The following is a 22,773-nucleotide window of genomic DNA, read 5'->3' as shown; positions in this document are numbered from 1 at the left end:
TGCTCCAAAGTCTGCATATACCAGTTGCTATTAAATCCTAGCTAGCTCCATATATGATAGCTAGCTAGCTATGTTATCAAATATCACCACTGAGTTATCTATAAAATTGCTCCAAAGTCTGCATATACCAGTTGCTATTAAATCCTAGCTAGCTCCATATATGATAGCTAGCTAGCTATGTTATCAAATATCACCACTGAGTTATCTATAAAATTGCTCCAAATTCTGCATATACCAGTTGTTATTAAATCCTAGCTAGCTCCATATATGATCGCTAGCTAGCTACACGAATAATTTAAAAATAACTTTGATTTAAATTAAAACATCTATTTTAGTTGAACGTATTTTCCTTTAACACGAAGTGTTACTGCAAAATTAGCCAAATATAAAGACATAGCTAGATATTCTCAACAATTTTTTCTCAATCCTCTTTGTTCAATTCAACAGTATTAACCCCACTCTAACCGTACGTACACACCGCCACCGACTTGAGCTGCAAAAAAGCTCTGGCCGCCAGCTCTGGCCGCCCCGCAAAGACTGTTGCATGTTGGTGAATAAGGACGCTATACAAAGTGTGTGTGTTAAGCTCCGTGTATTAACATGCTGACCAACATAGGTACACCGGTACACACGAGCACGCTGACTTCCTGTTACAAACTGACATGCCTAATTACCCCACAAGGTGGAGCTGTAGCCTCAGCTGTACAACAGGATACCCTGTAACATCTCCCTTCCTGTTGTAAGATGTCAAAGCATTAGCTGGCATTGTCGAACAAACTGAATGAACTTAAGTACGATTGTACCCGGTAACTATGCAACTACAACAATTTGGCTATAACTAAAGAGAGAACCCAATATGTATCTAATACAGCCAAAATTTATCTAACACAGCCGTTGAACAAATACTGATATGACAGCTCAAACAGTGTTCTTGTTTTCATGTGTTCACTGTCCTTATTTGGTTTGTCCAACTTAAAGGTCCAATCTATCCCGAGGCTTAATCAGCCTGCCACTCCGAGAGTATGTTTGGCCTTGTTCATCTCGGTATGGCGTGCTACTGGTTTGTGATGATTGGGGTGGCCCCCCATGACCGGTCCCCGTCTCAACATTGCTGTTCTCACTGGCAGAGTCCCCCTCTGATGCATGTGCGTCCCCGGGATGCTCTGTGGGACATTCTAGTTGCCCTGATGACGGAGCCCCCTCTGCTGGTCTAGATCCACTCTGTTGCGACGGTGATGTGTGCCCTCACCATTAACAATGTAAGACCTGGGGCCCGCCTGCTGCAGGCATACACCTTTTCCCACCGGCCAGTCCTGTTCCAGAGGAGCGGTTTCATCCTGACGGGCTGGCGACATTCAGCTCAGGCAGATCTTTAGCAGATCTGTCATAGGTCAATTTTGCCGCCTGGCGTTTCAAACACAGTTTGCCGGTATATCAACAACGACCTGAGGCAACAGCAGCTGGTCCGTCACAGGGAGGTGGGTCCGCAGTCTCCGCGACATTAGTGCGCTGTGCTGGACTGCAGTGCACTCCCTTCGTTGGTGTTTCTCCATGGAGGATAGCTTTCATGGGTCCTCGCCAGCAACGCAGCTTTTTTACACAGGTTCTACAATCTTACTGCCGACTCTGCTTGCCATTGGCTTTGGGTGTCTTGGATGATGGTAACATGCTCAAAGCACCACTCTTTGCAAATGCCTGAAAGCACCACAAGCAAAATGACATCCACAGTCAGAAATGACGCGGTCTGGTATGCCGTGGCGTGCAAATTGAGCCTTGCATCTCAAAATTGTAGTTTCAGCTGAGAGGTCAGGAAGCAGATCAACCTCCCAGAAGTCCGAGTAGTGGTCCACAACGAGCAGGAAATCCTTCCCAGCCTGATTAAACAGGTCTATGCTCACTATCTGCCAGGGACGTGTGGGGAGTGGGTGAGACATCATGGTCTCCTTCTGTTGTTCATGTGCATACTCATTGCACACCGAGCATTGTTGCACAAAGTCTTTGATTTCCCCCTGCATGTTGGGCCAAAAGAGTGTGTCACGGGCTTGCCTGTAGCAAGCCTCTCCCCCTATATGGCTGTAGTGGATCCGTCTCAGCATTTCTGGCCGCAAAGTTTTAGGAACAATAACGCGCTGGCTTCTGAAGAGTACGCCGTCCTGCACACTGATTTCGTCTCTGATAGCCCAGTACCCTCTGATCATTATGGGCGTCTCCTCTCTGCAGGCTGGCCATCCCTCAAGCACGACAGTCTTGAGCATCTGAAGACACACATCTTTCTCTGTGTGCTGTCGGATTTGAGCAAGGCGTTGGCTGGTGACGTTCAGATAGTCCGTCTGCTGAATTGCTGCGGTGTCGTACTGTTCCTGCTGCAGGCTGCAGACCATTTCCCGCCTGTATTGTGTGTCGTTTCTGTGGTGGAGTAGTGGCTCGGCTGAGCGTGTCACTGATGTACATTTCCGGGCCTGGCTTGTACACCACTTTGAGGCAGTAGTTCTGGAGCGTAAGGAGCATGCTCTGGAGGCGCTTTGGTGCACTAAGGAGGGGCTTACTGAAGATAGATACCAACGGGCGGTGATCTGTCTCTGCTGTAACATCACCCTTCCCATAAAGGTAGTAGTGGAAGCGCTGACAGGCAAACACAATGCTCAAGCACTCCTTTCCAATTTGTGCATAATTTTGCTCTGTTTGGGATAATGCACGGGATGCAAATGCAACTGGCTGTCCTTCTGCAGCAAAACAGCAGCCAGACCTGTCTGGTGGAGTCGCTGGTAGGGTGACCGGCTGTAATATCATAATACCTCAAAACGGGCATGCCGTGATCAGCGTCTTGTATCCTGCATGGCCGCGTCGTGCTTTGGCAGCCAGTGCCACTGTACGTCCTTACAGCAGCCTCCTCAGTGGTTCACAGACCTCAGACAAGCGAGGCATGAAAAGGATAGGTAGTTCACGAACCCCACACAACGCTGCACGCCTTTGGTGTCTATGGGGTTGGGCATGTCCAGAACCGCTCTGACCTTGTCGGGGTCAGCTTTAAGGCCATCGGCCGAGAGGACATGTCCATGAAAGCGGACTTCCCTAACTCGAAATTGCAGCTTCTTCAAACTCAGCCTCAGTTTAACTTCTCTGCATCTGTCCATCAGTGCGGTGAGGTTTGCATCGTGATCCGGATGGCATCTTCCTCAGTGTCACCACAGCCCACTATTAAGATGTCATCAGCTATAGGCTCAATCCCATTCAAGCCTACCAGGAGCTCATGCTGCTTCCTCTGATACAGCTCTGGCGCAACAGACACGCCAAAAGGGAGTTTCAGCCAGCGTTTCCTGCCCCACGGCGTCCAAAATGTAGTCATCAGGCTGCTCTCCTCATCCAGGCGGCACTGTAGAAACGCGTCCCGCGCATCCACCAGCGTGAAGATACGTGCTTTTGGCAGTTTGTACAGCACGTCATCTAAGGTGGGCATAAGGTAATGGGACCGCTTGAGAGCCCGGTTCAGGGGTTTTGGGTCAATGCAGAGCCTAAGTTTCTCTGGCTTCTTTACTATGACCAGATTGCTTATCCAGTCGGTGGGTTGTGTGACTGTGACCAGGTGTCCATCCCTTTCATACTGGTCCAGCTGCGCTTTAACCGCTGCTTTGAGGGCAACTGGTACATTTCTGGGAGCGCATTGCACTGGGGCCACATTGCTGTCCAGCTCAAAGTGAAGGTCGCCAGGCAGAGAGTCAATGGGGCTATTAAAGACATCGTGGTATGTGCTGATCAGGCTCTCTTTAGTCAGCAAGCTCAACTTACTGTGATCTACACTATGTAGCTCCTCCGGAATGGTGAAGCGTATCAGGCCGAGATCCTCGCATGTGGAACCCGAAAGCAGTGTCTCTGGCCGGATTCCACAATTTCAAAGTCAAGTGTGTGCTTCTTGCCTCTAATGATGCACTGAGTGCTGAACAGGCCCATTGAATTCATCCATTCACTGTTGTAAAGTTTCAGTCTAGTGAGACTAGGCTGAAGGGCCACCTTGGGGGCCAGTCTCATTTTGTCTTTGATGCTCATCACGTTGCAGGTTGCTCCAGAGTCAAGCTGGCATTTCTGGAGCCCGTTTTGCAGTGGGAGGTTGACGAACCACTTCTTCCCCTGTGCGTTGACTGCTCCTATGCTCATCGTTGTGTAGATCTGGCCCAAATTGCAGCCATCATTATCATGGTCCTCTTCAGAGGGTGCGTCTATACTATGTAACTGGCGTGTGTTTTGGCCTCTTTTCATGCACACCTTGGCAAAGTGATTGGGGGTGCCGCACGAGCGGCATGCTTTCCCAAAAGCAGGGCACTGGTCCCGCCCACGTCTGTGTTGAGTGCCACAGTACCTGCACTCAACTGTCCCTCTCATGCTCTGCGCGGGTTTGCTGGCCGGCTCAAACGGCCTGCTGGACGGCCGCCGCCGCTGTCCCTCTGCCGCATTGAGGCTCTCCCCAGGCCTAAAATTGTCCAGCGCCATAGCTTTCAGTTTATTGTCCATAATCTCTGCAGCGCGGCAAATCTCAACTGCCATTGCCAATGTGAGGTCTTTTTCTCTGAGTAGGCGGCGTCTCGCGCCTCATCAGTTATTCCAAGGACGAGCCTGTCTCTTATTAGCTGGTCTCTTCAAGTTCCATATTCACATGTGGCTGCTTTTCTCTCAGTTTGTAACAAACGCATCAATAAGCTACCCTCCTCCTGTCTCAGGTTTCCAAAGACGTACCTTTCGAAGATGACATTTTTGTGGGTGTAAAGTAGTCTTCAAGCGCCTGCAATATGACTTTTACGTCTTTCTGCTGGTCTTGTGTGAGACCCAGGTTGTGTCTGTATAAGTGTCGGCACTCACAGCCCATTAGCCTTCTCAGTGTTGCAGCTTGAATCCGCATCTTTCTCAGAGTCCGGTAGCCAGCAAGTAATCCTCAAACTGCTCGAAAAGTTGCCCAATTGCTGCTCAGGTCCCCAGACATCTTCATCGGCTCCGGTGGCGGAATGGATGACGCCATCTCACAGTCGTGATGCTATGGCTAACGCTAGCTGGTTAGCCGCAAACGTACTAAGCTACGACTTAACTATTTAGTAAATAAACCAAACGCGCCGCGTCAGCGACGGCCTACATAAGCTCACTTTTGGGTCCAAATCTATCTGACACCATGTTGCATGTTGGTGAATAAGGACGCTATACAAAGTGTGTGTGTTAAGCTCCGTGTATTAACATGCTGACCAACATAGGTACACCGGTACACACGAGCACGCTGACTTCCTGTTACAAACTGACATGCCTAATTACCCCACAAGGTGGAGCTGTAACCTCAGTCGTACAACAGGATACCCTTGTAACAAAGACGCTTGTCAAAAAGTACGGGGAAGCTTTGTGACGCTTTGGCCGCTCTGACGTGGCGGCGTTTTCTGTTCGACCGGGAGAAGCGCACGCAGCCACGGCCAATACATGACACTAGAAACCTTTAAAACTACATATATAATGACAGAAGTTGTATTAATTGGTCGCAACGGGGTTGTTAGCAGTTAGCTCGCTCGTTAGCCGCTGGCATGCGTATGGCTGCTTGTTAGCCGCTGAGCCATAGCGGCGTGCAGGCAGAGCGAGCAGCCGCCGGACTAATCTAGTGACCCGTGCCGGACTTCACTGTGAGCGGATGTGACCGGCATGTAGCGTTAATTGTTCCTATGTACAAACAACGTTGTATTATAAACGAAAGGTAACCCAGCAACGGCGATTATGAGCTTGTCCTCAGAATTAGTTTTGGTAGGAACGAAAGATTACATCGTATGTTTCTCCAGGATCAGACAGCGTGAAGGACGTCTATATTCGATTGGCGGCTGGCGTTAGCCGCTGCTTGCGCTGAACCGCGTCATAGCTCATTACCATAAGTTGAAAAATTTCAACTTTTGATTGACGTCAACACGCTCCAAAACGCCCAAAACGCGACGCCAACAGATTTGCCGCTCCTTGCAGCTGGAGAAGCGGCTTCCATTGAATAATGAAACTTTAGACGCTCAAGTCGGTGGCGGTGTGAACGTACGGTAAAGCTATGCACCTGACAAGAGCCTAACTGTTGCCATAGTTACCAAATAAACTGACTAACTTGGGGCAGGTTACAAGCATAGAAGCCTTTGTCACCTTTTGCAAATTTGACGTTATCGGAGATAAAAGAACAGGTTGTCTTCTGAAGCTTTTGATTTCAAACTATAAGTTAATTATTAAATAAACAATAAGGACAAGGATGGAAACAAAAAACACGCGGACAATTTTCCCTTGGTAAGTGCCATATTTGTTTGTTGCGCTGACACAGTCTCTATAACGTTAACGTTAGAAATCACAAGCAGTCGTTCCTTTGATGATTTGTAACGTGAGTAAATGTAGCCTTGTGGGATGTGGCTAAATATAACAATAAAGTACTAAACTTAGCTAAGTAAAATGAGATTCTTGAACTTTACTTGACCAGCCTACATTTTATATCCTAGCTAACGTTCCTACTTCAATTTTAACTGCTCCACTTGCTAGATTTTGAAGGCAAATATTGTTACGTTTTACTTGCGTGTATCATTGTTGATTAGTAAAAATGTTTGTCAATCCTCAGGTACAAGGAGAGGTTGCAGACCAAGTATCATAAAGCCCCAGCAAACAAGATGGCCGTGATTGGTAGTTGCTCGTCAGTCTTATCCGGAGAGAGAGGTGTCTCACCAGTTATTTTTCATGACACTCCAGACCAGAAGTCCAGCATAGGAAGTCAAAAGCATAAAAAGTGCATCTCTAAAGAACATGCTTGCTTTTCAAAGCAGATGACCCAAAAAGCAGATTCGCAGGGAATACGTGGCTGCTGTGGAGGAAAAACTCAAACAGCATCCTCTGGCTATGTACCCACACTATAAGGATCATATGACCCCAGATGTAAGCAACGATGACAGCAGTGTGAACTACCAAGATGCATTGTGCCAGAAAAATAGGGCATTATTACAAGTTAAGAGTTTATCCCGTCTTACAAAATATTTAAATGTTGTCTTTATTTCTCTGCAGTTATTTGATAAGGTGTTATCCGTTCTGTACCCAGACATGAGCGTTAACAGTGCCTCTGCACTTCCTACGCTTACAGGAGAGGATGTGGAGGAGGAAGATGAGGAAGAGCCAAGTCAGGAAGAAGTAAACTGGCAAAAGCAAGTAAACTGGCAACTTCATTTGTAGTATTAATATAAATCTGAAGATCCATCCAACAAATAAAGATTCGGTCTGTGATGCGGCTACACATTACTTCTCAATTGTTTTACAGCAGTACAAATGGCCGAAACCCAAGTCCCAGAACCCACACATAAGGACATGATGAAGCCACCAAACCTTTCACCAGACAGTTTGCCTCTCTGGTAAGTTTGAGAAAAGAAAATGTTAATGTTACCGTTTGTCAGAGCTTACACAAGAACCAGTATAATCTAAAAACAACGATGCAAGTGATTTATTTTGGAATCTTGCAGGACGAAGAGACAAATGTTACTGAATCTGAAGTACTGGGCCTTTCAGACTCTTCATCTCCAACTTTCCCCATATAAGTGGAAGACGCCAACCACTTCAACCGTTTCAAAGGCCTCTAAGCTAAATAAAGCACAAAAAGATACATTTCACACATTCTTAAACCCACAAATCAAAATACAATTTTTGATGGCTACTGATTAGAAAAATCCAATGCACGTACAGTAAAACACTTGCATGTCCAAAAATGCTCTTCAACACCACACTGTAAAAAAAAAAAAAAAGAGAAGAATTTTGAAATATCTTTGTTTTAGTATACAAGGAAACATGGACAATTAAGCAATGCGTATAAGCAGAGGGGGGTCAGAGGTTTTATGATAATTGATGCCTAAAATGAACTTAAACAACAAATATAGATGCAGCATTATTGTTAAAGGTGCTCTAAGTGATGTCACACGTGTTTTAGGCTACATTTGTTGTTACATACAGCAAACATCTCCTCACCATCTGCAAGCTGCTTGTCCCCAGAACACACTGTAACAAAACGCAGTCTCTGTAGACAGCCCAAGGTCTACAGACGGCAACAAAAACAAACTGTGCCCACCTGCACCACGAAGAATACACAGTGTTTCAGCCAATAACCGACAAGAAGGATTTGGGGGTGGGGGGTTAGTACGCGGAAGCCCAGAAGGGAGGGGATGGGATGAGGAGGAGGGAGGGGCATGCGAGTCTTGTTTTGTTTGAAGATACAGTACTTTGAACACCAACAAGAAGTAACGTCACCCTAATCGCTTAGAGCACCTTTAACTATCTTCTCTATATTTATATCAAGCTTGTTTTACTGTGTACCTCCAAAAATGCAAATATTGTAGACATTATAGTAGTAGTTCTTATTTTAACTTGGTATGATTCCTGGAATTAAAAATAACAACTCAAACATAATTTTTAATAGACTTTATTTAAACAATAAATTACAAAAACAAAAGCCTAATTGGTGATTTCGTAAAACCATTTTTGACAACTTCATCTGGGGAGTCTTTCAAAATAAAAAAGGACCTTTCTGAAAGACAAAAAAAAAAGTGAAGTAATTGAATTAATTCTGAGGAATTACAGGATTACAGAGATTATGATCATTCATTAACATTTACACAGATTTATGAAAAAGGTCTGTGAACTGCTAAAAGACACTTAACAGGGAACGTTGCTGTTGCTGAAATGGACTTTGTCACGTCATTACATCCTGATACATCAGACTTGTGTGCTATGACATTTCATGTAAAATATCTCTCTGTGTTATCATTGGTATTAATCAGCTGTATTAAAGTGAATTTGACTTTTGTGTGAATGATATTCAGCCTACCCTCTCAGTAATATACAGTGCGATACTAGTAATATACAGTTATTGAAGAAAAAGCTACAAATGACTCAGCTGTGTTTATATGAAGCACAAAAATGAACAACTTACGGATAAGACGGGTTGGCCTCAGGTCTGGTGTGTTGTGTCACTGTCAGCTGTTTGGGTCAGAGGTCAGGAGAGAGTGGACGGGTGACCTGCGGCCCAGTGAGAGCAGCTGTGGGGAGGAAGTGAACTTCGCTGCAGTCGCTGGACTCAAAATAACATGGCCTAGAAAATTCATAATTTATACGTTAGAGACTTGAATACTGATGCTGACAAATTTAATCGGTCTGTCAAATGTAACGCTGCAACTCATTATTGTTATTATTGATTTATCTAATGATCATTTACTCAATTCATTATTTGCTCTATAAATTGTCAGAAAGTAGTAAAAAATGCCAAGGTAGCGTCTTCAACTTGCTTGCCCACCCAACAATTCATCGCAAATACAATTAATTTCCAACTACATAAAACACAGAAAAGCAGGAAATTCTCCCATGAATAGTTAAAAAAAAATGACCTGAATGATTAATCAATTATTATTAAAATAAGTTTATTTTCTGTTGAAAATAAACTTATTGAATTATGTTGTATGGCAAATAAACACTGCATTCATGAAAAAAAGAGTTTGATGGATTGCATGACAACTATAGAGTAGTTAAGAAAACTCACTCTCATTGAAGGGTTTGTTGTTGGTTGTTTTTCGTTTGAGCTCAGCTGCCTTCAGAAAACGTGGCTCGCTGTACACAGTGTACGCACAAACACACACCCATTACACACAGCCAGCCTGTAGCACTTGTGCATAAGGTATAAAAGGTCACGTGGTAAGATTGTATGAGCGTCTCATAGCCTCGAGGCAAGTCATGCTTAAAACATAAAAAAAGAAAATACACTGAGATGGGAAGGTTTGGGCGCTTTCCCTACCTGCCGCAGGTTTTTCTTCTCAATCTGGAGCCAGCTTTTATTTCTTCTGCCTTGTCAGTACTGCTGTCGGTGCGGAGGGACATCAAAATATACAGTGAGAGTCCACAGTAGATATCTTAAGACAAAGGAGTTTTAAGCTATACAAGGTCAACAGCCTCTCTAGTCTTTTTATGATATAGTACAGTAAAAACAGTGAAATAGTGTGGTCAAAGGTCAATTAAACCACTCATGTATACTCATCCCCCCCACACCCTCCTCCAAATGACTTCCTGCTCATTTAGTAGCATCACATGATTTTCAGATGTGCGACCTAAGCTAGCCCAGGAACGAAGTTAATCCTTGCAGTGTGTGGGAACAGCGCCAGACGTACAGCGTGGTTCTGTGCACTCTCTCCGGTGCAGACCTCCTCCGGTTGTCTGTGTGTGGTCTGCGGTTCTCCAAAATCACTTCTCGCAACTCTTTGACTAGAGACCTGAGTTCCCAGGCGGGGCTCTCCTGCTAGAGGAGAGAACGACAATATCAATACACTGCCGTGCTGATCTGATACTCAACATTATAAATAGCTGGTCAGATTAGCTTGCATTTTAACAGAGAAACATCGGAATACATACAATCTCACACATTTCTGTGACAATTAGCAACAAGATCTTTTACTCCTACGTAAGGGGGGGGAATCTCTGGGCACCTCATGATTTGATTCAGAATCTAACGATTCGATTCTGACCTGATTTTTGATGCATCTGAATGCAACAATTTTTTTCATGTACATTTCCATACGTGATTTAAAAAAAGCAATATATAAATCTGAGTTTGTTAGATTTCAACATAGTTTTTTTCACACACAAGTTTTAAAGGTCCCATGGCGTGAAAATGTCAATTTATGATGCATTTTAACATTAATATGCATTCCCTCAGCCTGCCTATGGTCCCCAGTGCCAAGAAATGGTCATAGGTGTGAACCGAGCCCTGGATATCCTGCTCTGCCTTTGAGAAAATGAAAGCTCAGATGGGCCGAGCTAGAGTCTTGCTCCTTATGAGGTCATAAGGGGCAAGGTTACCTCCCCTTTCTCTGCCTTGCCCGCAGAGAGAATTTAGCCCACTCATGAGAGAGAGACATCATGACATCCTTTTGGCCATTTTTGCAGGGGTTTTTCTGCACTCTTGCCTAAACTCTAAGTTGTTGTCCATTATCCCATCCTCTTTCAGTCACTCTGTTTTCTGATATGTACATGTCTGGAGACAGTAATTTTTAAATAGAAATCAACATTCAACACCATCAATCACACTAAAAAAATTACATATATATATATATATATATACACACACACACACACACACACACACACATATATATATACACACACACACACACACACACATATATATAATTCTTAATAATCAATTATTAAGTTATCAGAATCGCGCATTGAGTCGTTCTAGAGAGAATGACGTGCATCTAAGAATCAATCTTTTTCCCCACCCCTACTCCTAAGTCACTAGAAACACTTAAGACTGTATTAACACTGACAAACCACACGGTATCGCACTGCTTGTTGAGATGATTTACAGTCAGCTTTCTCTTCTTGCCACAGGAATGAAATGCTGTGTATGTTTTTGATTTAAAGGCAGAGCAGATGTGCTGAGCTTGTGTCTGTGCAGATAAATAATAGAAATAAAATAAACAATGATTCACTCATGCACTTGATGGGCTGGAACCGTAGGAGATAGGCGAGATATAAGGAGTTCCTGACTGTACCATGAGCTGGGTGTTGGAGGCATGCTGGGAGAAGGGTGGAGCAGTGAGTGCAGGTGGGGATGGGGAGTCCAGGTCAGGTGGAGGTACATTCAGAGCAGTGCGCAAATTTTGACCTTGGAGCTCCTATAGATGAGATCGACCAATGTTAAAGGGAGCTCAGCTCCATTTCCACAAAAAAGTCTCAGAATTAATTGGATTAGATTAAGACATTACTATACCGTACTATACTGTGTATTTGTGGACAAGTCCTATTCCTTCTTTCAAAAAGACTAATCTGTTCTACCTTCAAATCCAAGGCATGTTGAAGTTTCAGACGGAAGAAGTCCTGCTCCTGCAGCTGGATGAAATCTTGACAGTCCGCAAAACTCTCTGACATCTTTTTGAAGATACAGAGAATATAAACCAACAACACAGTGATGGATCCAAAAACAGAGACAGATAAGGTTCTTTATTTATCTGAATATATAAACCAACATTTTGGTTTTGCTCCAAAGGGAGATGATAACTGTGACGCCAAACCCTTACGAATGAAATGAACAGTTTTTCTCAGAATAAAAGAACAGTTATTCAAATATTGTTAAAAGAATAAGATAAGATAATTGCTGATTATCAGCCCATACAGTATATGAGACTTTTTTTTTTTAACTGTATTTACCGCTATCTATTTCTTTGGGGTATTTTGTGCTTTTATTACATAGCGGTAAAGGAATGATGGTAAATGAAGGGGAAGGGATACGGGAAATGAAATACAACCAATCTTCGCCGACCTAACACAAAACGAGGATGTCACCAACAATTTGTTGTTGAAAAGAATCAAATAAAATTTGGTTTCTGCTGTTCATCTCTTAAAAACTGTTTTCAGTCTGTCATCATCTTATTCAGGCTTCTCTTAACACCAAATAACATCTGTTGGTAAAATAATGACTAGTACGAAGTGTAAATGCAAGTGAGTGCCACCTTGTGAAGGATTGCCTCCAGCTGGCTGATCCGCTCCCCCAACTGTTTATCTTTGGAGCGAAGGGCCTCTAGCTCGTTGCCAAGTTGTTTCTTCTCCTCCCTGACGAAGATAAGCTCCTCGAGCTGACGCTGGTTCTCCAGGCTCTGGTAGCGCTTCTCCTGGATAGGATAGGAAGAGTCAACAGAAAAAGGTCATAAATGCTGTTGACAAGTACAAAATGCTTTTGAGTTGGGCATTTTGTATGGGTGGGCAAAGTTGTTCCAGTATAGCAATTTAGCATCCCAAAAAATAAAACTAAAAGTCCTTTCTTTTCTTTTTTTTATAATAGTTACTCTGCTTCAGAAGCACCTGAATTGGTTTAAATTAATTAAAAAATATTATTTTTATCAATTAAAGACATTTGGATCTTCATGAGCTAAATGGCTAACTGGTCAACAGCTGAGATGCCAAATCTGCTGTTCTGGGCATTCAGAAAAAAATTAAACAGACAAAAAATAGCATGAAGGAAAATATTTATAATTTAAGTTATTAAAGATTACAAGATCTGAAAAAAAAAAAGAAATGCCTAGTGAATAGAAGTAATTTGAGTAACAGAAACTGTTCATATCGGAAGATGTCAATTGAACTTGACTGGAGAGAAGCCAGTGATTAATTATTACCTGGTGCAACTTGTCCAAAATATCCTCTAAATGTTGGATTTTGCCCTGCAGGGAGTCCACCTGCTCTCTCCTGGCAGTGATCTCCTTCTGCATGTCCACAGCTACTTGGAGGCCTGAGGTGGAGGAGACAAAACCACAAAACAAAGGGAAAAAGAGTTAAGGGCAAGGAGGTGATCAAGCGAGAAGAACATCATGCACATAATGTATCAGAACATGTTGTAAATCCCAGAGCTTTAATTTTGGACAGGCTTTGTACATCTCAAGGACATACATGTTAATGGTCACACATGTCGGGTTATATCTCTCAGACTGGAATACAGCAGAGGAGTATAAATTAATATTTGAAACTTCATTTAAACTACACTAATGCTTTCTTAAGTACTGTCTGCATTCCTAGGTTGAATTCAGATCCAAATAAATCACTGTTATCTGTCGACTTGATCACAGAATGGATGTTTCTTTGTACATGAGATCTTTTGATCAAGTCTCAGTTCAAATTAAATTGTATCATGGATCTAACCATGTCCGTCAGCTCCTTCCAGGGTCCTCAGGGTGCTCCTGACCCGGTCCAGCTCGTCATGGGCGTTCCTCAGCTGACTCTGAAGCTTCAGCACCACACCCTCGTGCTCCTCGTTCTTGCAGCTGTGGAGCTTTTGTAGCTCCTTGTGCTTTTCTGAAATCATGCCCACACAAACACATGCATTGCATCCACTGAGAGGAAAACACTTTAACACTTTAACACACACAACAATGGAAGGGCTTGGTTGACAGTGAAAACATACCAAACATAGTTCTCTGTTGTTGTTTTTTTAACGCAGCAGGACAAGAGGATCATTTAATTTGGCAAAAAACTTTAAGAGCTGAGTTTGTAGAAACAGCAGTGTCAGTTTCTGGTGAATGAAATAGATCTAGTTACACTAGTCTGCTGTCTAAAGGTAACATACAATATAGTAAAAGCTTTGATTGAATACTTTTTGGACGATGTTTTAAAAAACAATTAAATTATATTTCCAAAGAATGGAATAGGAGAAAACAAAATTACTTGTATACAAACATACTTTATGTGGATTACAGACTATATATTTTTTCATTTGCATTTTTCAGCAGTAACGGTAACGGCGTTATTAAGATGGGAAGAGTAATCAATTAGATTACTCGTTACCAAAAAAAACGTAACGCCTCTGCATCTGTTCATGCCTTCATTATAATAGTGAGGAAAATGCAGCTCAGTTTGTTTTCACAATCATAGTTTATATGCTGGAAATTGATCATCTCCTGTGTGGCGATGCACATTCAGTAAAGCTCAACTCACTAGTGAGGGTGAGCAAATGCATGCATTGCACCTCCAGCTGGATGGATAGTTGTCGTTTCTCCAGAGACTCCTCGTGGATACGCTGACTTTGTTCAGCCACAGAGGCCTGTAGCTGCCGCCTGTCATGCTCAGCAGCAGTCAGGTCTGAATTATGCCGCTCCAATTCAGCCTAAACAGTATATGGCACAAGAGGAAGGATGGAGACAAAGAGTGTAAAGTAAGTCATGATGTAAGTGAGGTTTGGAAGTCAAAACAGAAAAAAAAATGAATTGAAGGCTTAATAGGGAAAGGTTTTACTTCAGTTATCTAATCATATTTCAATCACGTTTTCTGCCATGCTCCTGACCCTGAGCTGCTGAATCTCCAGCTTGTGCTGGTTTAGCTGGTTGCTGAGGAGGCTGTTCTCCTGGTGAAGTTCTTCGATGGTGCTGCGGTGCTGCGCGGTTATCTGGATGCTGCCCTCTATCATCTTCTCTCGGTCACCCAGCCTCTGCCTCAGTGTCTCTACTTCTGCATGTAGGGCCTGGCATCTGCTCTGGGCCTCTTCCAACCTGGCAAGATGCTGGAAAAAACATTTCAATGACTGAGCCTCAAAATGGGCACATAGTGACCTATTATAAACGCAAGATTCATGATGCATGATCTCCTCTAAAAACTTTACGTGCTGAGCTTCTTGCTGCCTAAACTGGAGTTCCTTGTTTTTCTCCTCCAGGAGTTCCTGGGATTTTCTCCCCTCCTGGGCCTTCTGTTCCAGCATGGCCTGTAGGCAGCTTTTCTCCTCTCTAGCCGCCTGCAGCTGTCCTCCCAGGGCCTTCACCTCCTCCTGGAGATCACACTGCTGCTGCTCACCGCAACTCTAGAGGAGTAAAGCAGGAGGCACAGTGGGCTGATTGTTTTTAAAACAACAAAAAGATAAAGTAAATCTTCTGACAGTGTGAAGAAATAGGATCTCAACAATCGGAGATAAACTGGCTTGACATTTCATCTTGTGTTATTCCTGGATGGTTAACTGACCAAACCATTCTGAAGAGGTACACTTGGTTCTGCAGTGTGGTATATCACATTTTAAAAAAAATAGGTGCCTTTGACTTTGGAACCACTTGGATTGAGTGATCAACAGGTTACTAGAGCAACTTGCACATTAAGATTGGGGGACATAAACTGCCTACTGACGATAGGCTTAATCTATAACCAATGGATTTTTTTATGACTGTTGAAGCACCAATTTTTAAAAGATCAGTAATTGCAATGGGATGGGTAATATTCATTCATTGATAGCCTGTAATTGCCCAAACCAACTCACTAGTTAACTAACCACTGTAACTTTTTAAAAGACATTGTTCCCATCACATGGCCTAATTATAGCAGCACACATACACTGCTTGATTGGCTTGTAAGTGTATATACAGCCTCACAGAAAGGATGAACCAAACATTAAAAAGGCCACATGTAGATCCTGCCCTTAAACCTAACCTTCTCTTGTTGCCATTAAAGAAAAGCCAAACGTCTGTCATGTACTTTTCTTGCCCAAGTTCTTAGCCAAAATAAGTCAAATGATGGTTGCCCCATGGTACCCCTGGTGTGCCCTACTCAAAATAAATGTATAGAGCTCAACCGACCAGTGACCAACCACTTTTTTAATGGCTCTGGTTCCGTAAGTGATGTTATCTGTTCAATATCTCCATTGCCGTTTCATTAGATGCTTATATAAATAGTTTTAAGGCTGGAACCAAGGCAACCAGGCTAGATGAATTGTAACCATAAAACATTTGATTCCGCGCAAAATAACACCAAAAAAAGCTAAATGTACAAGTAGGTACAGAAACAACCATAGCAGCTTGTTCTAGACGTTTGTGGGTTTCGTAAACATTTCCATTGTAACAGCGAGTTCCACCAATTAGAGATGTCGCTGTTACGCTTAGGATTGTGGGTAGTGTACTATTTCTTAAAACAAGATTGATTTCATACAGACTTGTTGTTTCTACAGCAGCAGAAACTTTCGTTTCACAACCTCGTAGCTTGTGGTCAGTCTACCTTAGATGGTTTAGACATACTGGCAAAAAATCCAAATCCTTAGTGAGAAAATAAATGAGATTTGTACTTCCGAAACCACACTGTTGAGCTCTATAGTGGATATTATTAGGACAGACAGCACAGCCTCGGTCAGAACACCTCTACCAACAAAGTCCATCCCCTAACCCAATCCTGAGCCTGGCAATCATCTTTGACTCTTCCCACCAATGTCTTAAACTGTTTGACCAGCAGATTACACACATCCAGAGCTTTAGATTACTCCATTATAATTATACTACACAAAACTACATGTACTAACTACAAAAAAGTATGATTCGTATTGACTCATGTAAAGTCAACCATATACTTCAGTTTAACTTTTCTTTATGGTAAACATCATGGCCACGCGGGAACTAAGGGTACGGAGGGTGCTGCAGCACCCCCCTTAGTGAAAGGTAGACAAACTACAACCAGAATTAAATATTACATACATTTATTTTAATGAATTGATTATTGATATTAACTTACTCCCTTTAATTAAAATTAAATGTAACACATAATTTGATCAGGATGATTTTTGCTGATTCATTTTTGCTTTTGTTTTTCCACTTGTGGAGCGTTGTGATGGATGCAGTGTGGTGTGTGGTGGTTGACTTTAGCAGAAAATCACTCGGAAATTTATCAGCACCCTCAACTTAAAATATATTCCTGGGGCAGTGGTAAACATGCATCTATACTATAAGTTACTTTGGGTATGATAACAACAGAAAGAGGAAAATTGCAGCACCTTAAGTTGGGACCGAAGCTCCTCTGCCTGTTGTAAAGATCGCTCTCGCTCTCTTTGGGCGTCCACCAGCTGGGACTGAGCCTCAATGAGCTGCTGCTCCAGACAACAAACCTGCAATGTCACAAATTAAATCAAATATTATTTAAGTTTTCATTCTGGCATAGGAGGAAGGCAGGAATTTTGCTTCTCCATATTGGATTTGTATAATCTTTAAGCTACTGTGGTTTGACTGAGCTATACATATTGAGTGAATTAAGATAAATATGGCTGGTTTATACAAGCAGCCTCAGTATGTCATTGCTTTCATTATTGCTCATAACATTCTTCCTTACCTTATCTGTATGGCTCCAGAGGGTTGACTCAAGTTCACTGACCTGACACTGGTGCAGTGATGTCTGTCTCTCTGCAAGTTTCCTGAGCATAGAATTTTTGTTTTTTTTAGTCTGCCACTGATTCAGAAATTCAACATTGTGTGATCATATAGTTAAGTGGCCTTAGACGGCAGACTCTTTGAAAAAAAAACAAAAAAAAAAACAGCCACAAATGATTTGGGAAAAACACTTACTTTAGCAACTCCAACTTGACACTTAAGCTGACACTGTTGTTTTTTGATGAGCTCAGTTTGGCAGTCAACATCGCCATCTCCTGGCCAAGACTTTCAATCAGGTCTTCCACTCTAGGACAGAGCAATGCAAAGAGTGAACACGGCTGTTATATATATGGTATAAAAATACCATATCTATGATGCACAATGGAGCATAGTAGATAGCCTACAATGGTTGAAAGGGATGAAGTAATACAGAAAACACCACCATTTGATATGGAGCAGGTAAGCAGCTGTAGCTGGTAAATATTAGAGGTGGGAATCTCTGGGCACCTCACGATTCCATTCCGAGGTCAACGATTCAATACCGATAATCGATGCATCTCGATGCATCAATTCTTTTTTAATGTACATTTCCATGCGTGATTTAAAAAATATATACATGTAAATCTGACTTTGTCAGATTTTGACATATATCTGTCTACTTGGGTTTTTATTTTGTGATGAGTCCATGCTTGAGCCTTAAACATGCTTGTTAAAGTCAACTTCTCTCACAGTAATCTTCCATGTCAGAGGCTCAGTCATGTTTAAAGGTGGAGAGAATTGGCTTCTTAGAACATGAAACATGAGGTGGTCAGATGTGTTTTGATAAAATAGATAAACAACCTTTTTTGTTTTTTTCCTAATTATTTTTTGTCTTATTAGATCATGTGTATAAATACAAAACTTATTTTGTTTTCCTTTTGGCCATATTTGCAGGGGTTTTTCTGCACTCTTGCCTAAACTCTAAGTTGTTGTCCATTATCCCATCCTCTTTCAGTCACTCTGTTTTCTGATTTGTACATGTCTGGAGACAGTAATTTTTAAATAAAAATCAACACATGTAATTAATTTATATATGTAATTTTTTAATTATATTTTTTAAATGTGTTGATTTTTATTTAAAAATTACTATTTGTACATGTAATATTTTTAATAATTGATTTTTAAGTTTTCAGAATAAAGCATCAAAATCATTCTAGAGAGAATCACGTGATGCATCTAAGAAACAATATTTTCCCCACCCCTACTCCTAAGTCACTAGAAACACTTAAGACTGTATTAACACTGACAAACCACACGGTATCGCACTGCTTGTTGAGATGATTTACAGTCAGCTTTCTCTTCTTGCCACAGGAATGAAATGCTGTGTATGTTTTTGATTTAAAGGCAGAGCAGATGTGCTGAGCTTGTGTCTGTGCAGATAAATAATAGAAATAAAATAAACAATGATTCACTCATGCACTTGATGGGCTGGAACCGTAGGAGATAGGCAAAAAAAATATTTTATTTTTTATTTTTTTTAATCATTGAATATTAACTTATCAGAATCGAGCATCGAATCGTTCTAGAGAGAATCGCGATGTATCTAAGAATTAATTTTTTCCCCTACCCCTAATAAATATGGCAGATCAAGTTGGGATGTTTGTATTTCTATCACATGACTGAAAAAGCTAATCTTCACATTTAGGAAGTGGGAACCTGAGAATATTTGGCATTTTTTGCTTGAAAAGGGACTGAAATGATTAATCTATAAACAAAATAGTTGCAGAGTCATTTTCTTCTGAGTGCCTAAATGATTAATCGACTAATTGCTGCAGCTCTCTATTACATTACCTTTCTTTTTGCTTATTTACTCCACTGTGTTCCTCGCTCCCCAGATGTTTTGACTGCCATAAAACAGATTTAAAAATATATCAGACATACCAGGAGGAAAAGTCTGTGTCTAAAGTACACTTAACATGATCCGGAACTCACTTCTAGTACTTACTAAAAAAAGTCTCTCCTGTAGCTTGTCTGCCTCCTCGTTAAAATCCTCAGTTACCTTAGCAGCTGGGGATAGCTGTCTTGAACTAGTGGCGACATCAGGACTGGTGATGACATTGTGTCCACATTGTGACTCGTGAGATATAAGTGAGTACATCTCCTCTACATTTTGTTCCAATGTCTCTACTTTCCAGTTGAGTGCCAACGTCTCCTTTTCCGTCTCCTGCAGCTTCTGGTCCTCGGCCCTTTGGATGTTTTGGAGCGCCTCCAACATGAAAAGCATCTTTTCCATCTGACCAACGTGTATCCTCGAATCCTTCAATCTACAAATAAAAAGATCTGTGGGTCAAAGTGATATAAAACACTTACAGGAGTAAAATTGTATCAGTGTCTTCACCTGAGGTTGGACAGGTCGTCCTTCTCCTTCTGGACCGTGTGCAACTTAGTCTGCAAGTTCACAATAGCTTTGTCAAAACGGACTGTTTCTTGTTCAGGTTGATCGTGTGTCTGTGTTTGAGAGGGTAAAATAGTACATTATAGAGAAAGCATTACCAATCAGGACTAAAAATTAACTTTTTGTCCACCTGCCACTCATTAAATTACAATTGTTTTTCTGGCTGGTGAGGGAAATAAATGTAACAGCCACTGAAATAAAAAGTTAAACCTTGTTGAGCTCCAAGTTAGACAACTGTTGAAGACAGTCTTCTATTGCATTTTCCAACACCTCCTCTTCAGGATAGTAGATATCCCCTTGGTTTAAACTATCCAGTTTACAGACCAGGGGTTGAGACCCTGCCTGGTGGTCAGTTGTAAGACTGATATTCCCAGGTGAGTCATCTGCCAAAAGAGCAAAGGAAGTTTTTTTCCCAGTGTTTTTTCCTAAACATTTGTATATTACTGTCAGGTGCTTAGATTGTAGATAAACATTTAGCTTTACAACTTGTATCATAATGTGGGTTTTGTTTAAAGTTAAAACCATAAGCCCTAACTAACTGACACATTATGCTTTTCATCTTTCTGGCTGCACAAACAAAATGTTGTGTGACACTGCTTGTACTCACAGACATCAAACCTCCTATTGTTGTGACAGCTTTGTCCAGGTGAGCTGTTGATGCCATATGCGCCGGCAAACCTCTCCAAAGTTATTTTGGTTGCGTTTTCCACCTCTTCTTGAAGCCTCTGGGTTTCCTTGGTGCGCCTATTAAGCTCCTCACTGTAAAAACAAAATGGAAGAAAACAAATTAGGATGGATGGGGAGTATAATTCACAGTGATCCCATAGCACTGTGGAACAGCCTTCCTTTAAATGCCAAGTAGACAAACATGAAAGGGACTTTTGGAGGTCAGAGCTCATAGTATTAATGGAGTAAGGTGAACATTCACTTGAGCCATCCCTTTGTTTAGTGTTCTTTACATTTTGTTGTTAATTTGGACTGATGTATTTATTTTTGATCATATTGTTTATTTTATGTTATGTGTTTTGTGTCTGTCTTTTAATAACTCGGGCCCGTGATTCGTTGTCCCTCGGTCTCTCTGTTTCGTAGATCCACATCTGAATGAAATTAAAATAAATATTAAGCTAAAGCAATGGCTGCTCATGAGTTGGGAGTTGAGTTGAAATATAAATATAAATGGGCTGATTGCTTATAAAAAAAAGGCTGGCATTTTAATATTACATGAAGCGTTTTAGTTACCTCAATTCATCCAGTGTCAGGCTGTTAAATCTCAGCCGACAAGAGGCGCCATCATTGGTCTCTAAAGAAAGTTGAAGAAATAATTTGAGCAACTGAATAATTAGCTAAATAAGAGCAACACAACTACACGCTGAGTAAGTACGTTACTGTTACTATTGTTAGCTGGGGTTAACCTAACAGAGATTTCCACTGCCTTCTAGTTAACATTGCTAGCTAGCTAGCTAGCTAACTTACCCGTTGTTCCTGCTTGTGTTACTTTTGTAACGTTATGTTTTGGTGGTAATTGAGCGTAAGCGCCATTATTGCTAGAAAGAGGAATAGTCTGACGATCGGAGGGCTGAAACTCCGATGACATCTCTTCTCACATTAGTAATCAAGCGGTCGGTGTAGTTATGTTACGCTAAATATTTAGCTAGCTAGCTAATTTAGGCATACTCGGATCAACAGCTAGCTAAAGGTAGCCAGTAAATATTCGTTAAAGGTAAAGTTCCATCACCATGGAAACAACATCCGTGGCTAATTCCTAGCTAGAGTTATGCTACCAATAATTGGGTGTATCTCTGTGCTACTTGCTAGCTAGTTAACCTAACGCTAGTTAACATTATTTGACTGGCTAGGTTGGTCGAATATTTGTTTATATTTAAGTAAAGCTGATAATGAAATCCATAGCATATGTAACGTTAGCGCCGACACTTTGAAATAATCCATCAACATCCGCTCTGGCTCTAACTCTCTAGTTACAGTTGTGACGCAGGGCAAAGGCGTTTCCAGTGATGCATGATGGTCATTGTCGTTTGTTTTTTCAGGGCGGACCCTCTTTTTTCAGCAGGGATCAAGGATCTTGTTTTTCACATATTCTGACCCTCATCATAATCCAAATGGAAACATGAAGAACTGAAAAGTGTTATTAAGTTGCAGCGCTATTATTATCCTGCACGACAGCGGCTTCTGGACAAGGTAAGACGACGGTTTGTGGATTTACGCTAGCCTAGCATGCTAATGTTAGCTAGCTAAGTTAGTTAGCTAACTAGTATTGACATTTGTATTTGTGACGTCAGCAGTTTTTGGGGATTTATAGATGTTGTTTACCCGAGAGTATTATTTCAAGAAGCGAATACAGTTAAAAGCCTAGCTACATCTATTAATTCAACCTCTTATGAAATGGTTTAAGGTTTATAGTAAACCTGTAATGAATGATTAACTTGGGTGACCTAATTTCTGTTCAGCAAACATTTATGGTGACTTTAAAGCTAGCCCAGACTACATTATATCTTACATTACATCTTAAGCATATTTTTGCACAGTATCGACATAAATCAGTGTATTATATTGTCACAGCTGTGTTATGGTTAAATAGGATCAGGAATGTGTAGTTTGTTTTTTTGGGGGGGGGGGTCGTCCACTGATATGTGACACCATAGTAGGTGTTGTTTCGGAGACAAC

General features: G+C 41.7%; 3 protein-coding genes and 1 long non-coding RNA gene across 14 annotated transcripts in view; 3 read left to right on the top strand and 1 right to left on the bottom strand.

Annotated features, from left to right (window-relative positions):
• Positions 1–6,042: 6,042 nt before the first annotated feature.
• Positions 6,043–8,810, top strand: LOC116689157 (uncharacterized). The gene is made up of 5 exons (XR_004331926.1): positions 6,043–6,279; positions 6,602–6,912; positions 7,039–7,179; positions 7,289–7,379; positions 7,488–8,810. It is a non-coding gene; the product is annotated as an uncharacterized LOC116689157 (long non-coding RNA).
• LOC116689115 (coiled-coil domain-containing protein 158) lies at positions 8,424–21,821 on the bottom strand. Of its 9 annotated transcripts, none has more exons than XM_032515489.1 (23): positions 21,565–21,821; positions 21,331–21,391; positions 20,699–20,850; positions 20,302–20,474; positions 20,035–20,144; positions 19,642–19,960; positions 19,488–19,540; positions 17,853–17,963; positions 17,620–17,701; positions 17,288–17,398; positions 15,149–15,343; positions 14,834–15,049; positions 14,488–14,656; positions 13,696–13,848; positions 13,176–13,288; positions 12,516–12,674; positions 11,842–11,934; positions 11,559–11,681; positions 10,173–10,300; positions 9,803–9,865; positions 9,551–9,618; positions 8,948–9,106; positions 8,424–8,542 (listed from the first exon to the last, which is right to left on the bottom strand). In XM_032515489.1, the coding sequence occupies exons 1-22, from the start codon at positions 21,683–21,685 to the stop codon at positions 8,991–8,993; spliced, it is 2,889 nt and encodes a 962-aa protein (XP_032371380.1). In that variant the 5' UTR covers positions 21,686–21,821; the 3' UTR covers positions 8,424–8,542; positions 8,948–8,990. The 9 variants fall into 9 exon arrangements, with proteins under 9 accessions (XP_032371380.1, XP_032371381.1, XP_032371383.1 ...); XM_032515490.1 differs by having other exon boundaries at positions 8,957–9,106; XM_032515492.1 differs by having other exon boundaries at positions 9,803–9,862.
• Positions 14,617–22,773, top strand: part of LOC116689138 (sia-alpha-2,3-Gal-beta-1,4-GlcNAc-R:alpha 2,8-sialyltransferase) — an 18,524-nt gene continuing 10,367 nt past the window's right edge. Inside the window, exon 1 of the mRNA XM_032515544.1 lies at positions 14,617–14,629. The gene's annotated coding sequence lies outside the window, so the exon portion shown is untranslated. The remainder of the gene's footprint in view (positions 14,630–22,773) is intronic.
• The window catches only part of LOC116689139 (cyclin-G2), a 14,306-nt gene continuing 13,669 nt past the window's right edge, over positions 22,137–22,773 (top strand). Inside the window, exon 1 of one of the 3 annotated variants that reach the window (XM_032515546.1) lies at positions 22,137–22,287. The gene's annotated coding sequence lies outside the window, so the exon portion shown is untranslated. Of the gene's footprint in view, positions 22,288–22,643 lie in introns of those variants that run through there. The other 2 variants (XM_032515547.1, XM_032515545.1) reach the window with 2 other exon arrangements.

The sequence above is a fragment of the Etheostoma spectabile genome, chromosome 5 (genome assembly GCF_008692095.1).
Source record: "Etheostoma spectabile isolate EspeVRDwgs_2016 chromosome 5, UIUC_Espe_1.0, whole genome shotgun sequence".
NCBI classification, from domain to species: Eukaryota; Metazoa; Chordata; class Actinopteri; order Perciformes; family Percidae; genus Etheostoma; species Etheostoma spectabile.
This window is presented reverse-complemented; position numbering and strand designations above follow the sequence as displayed.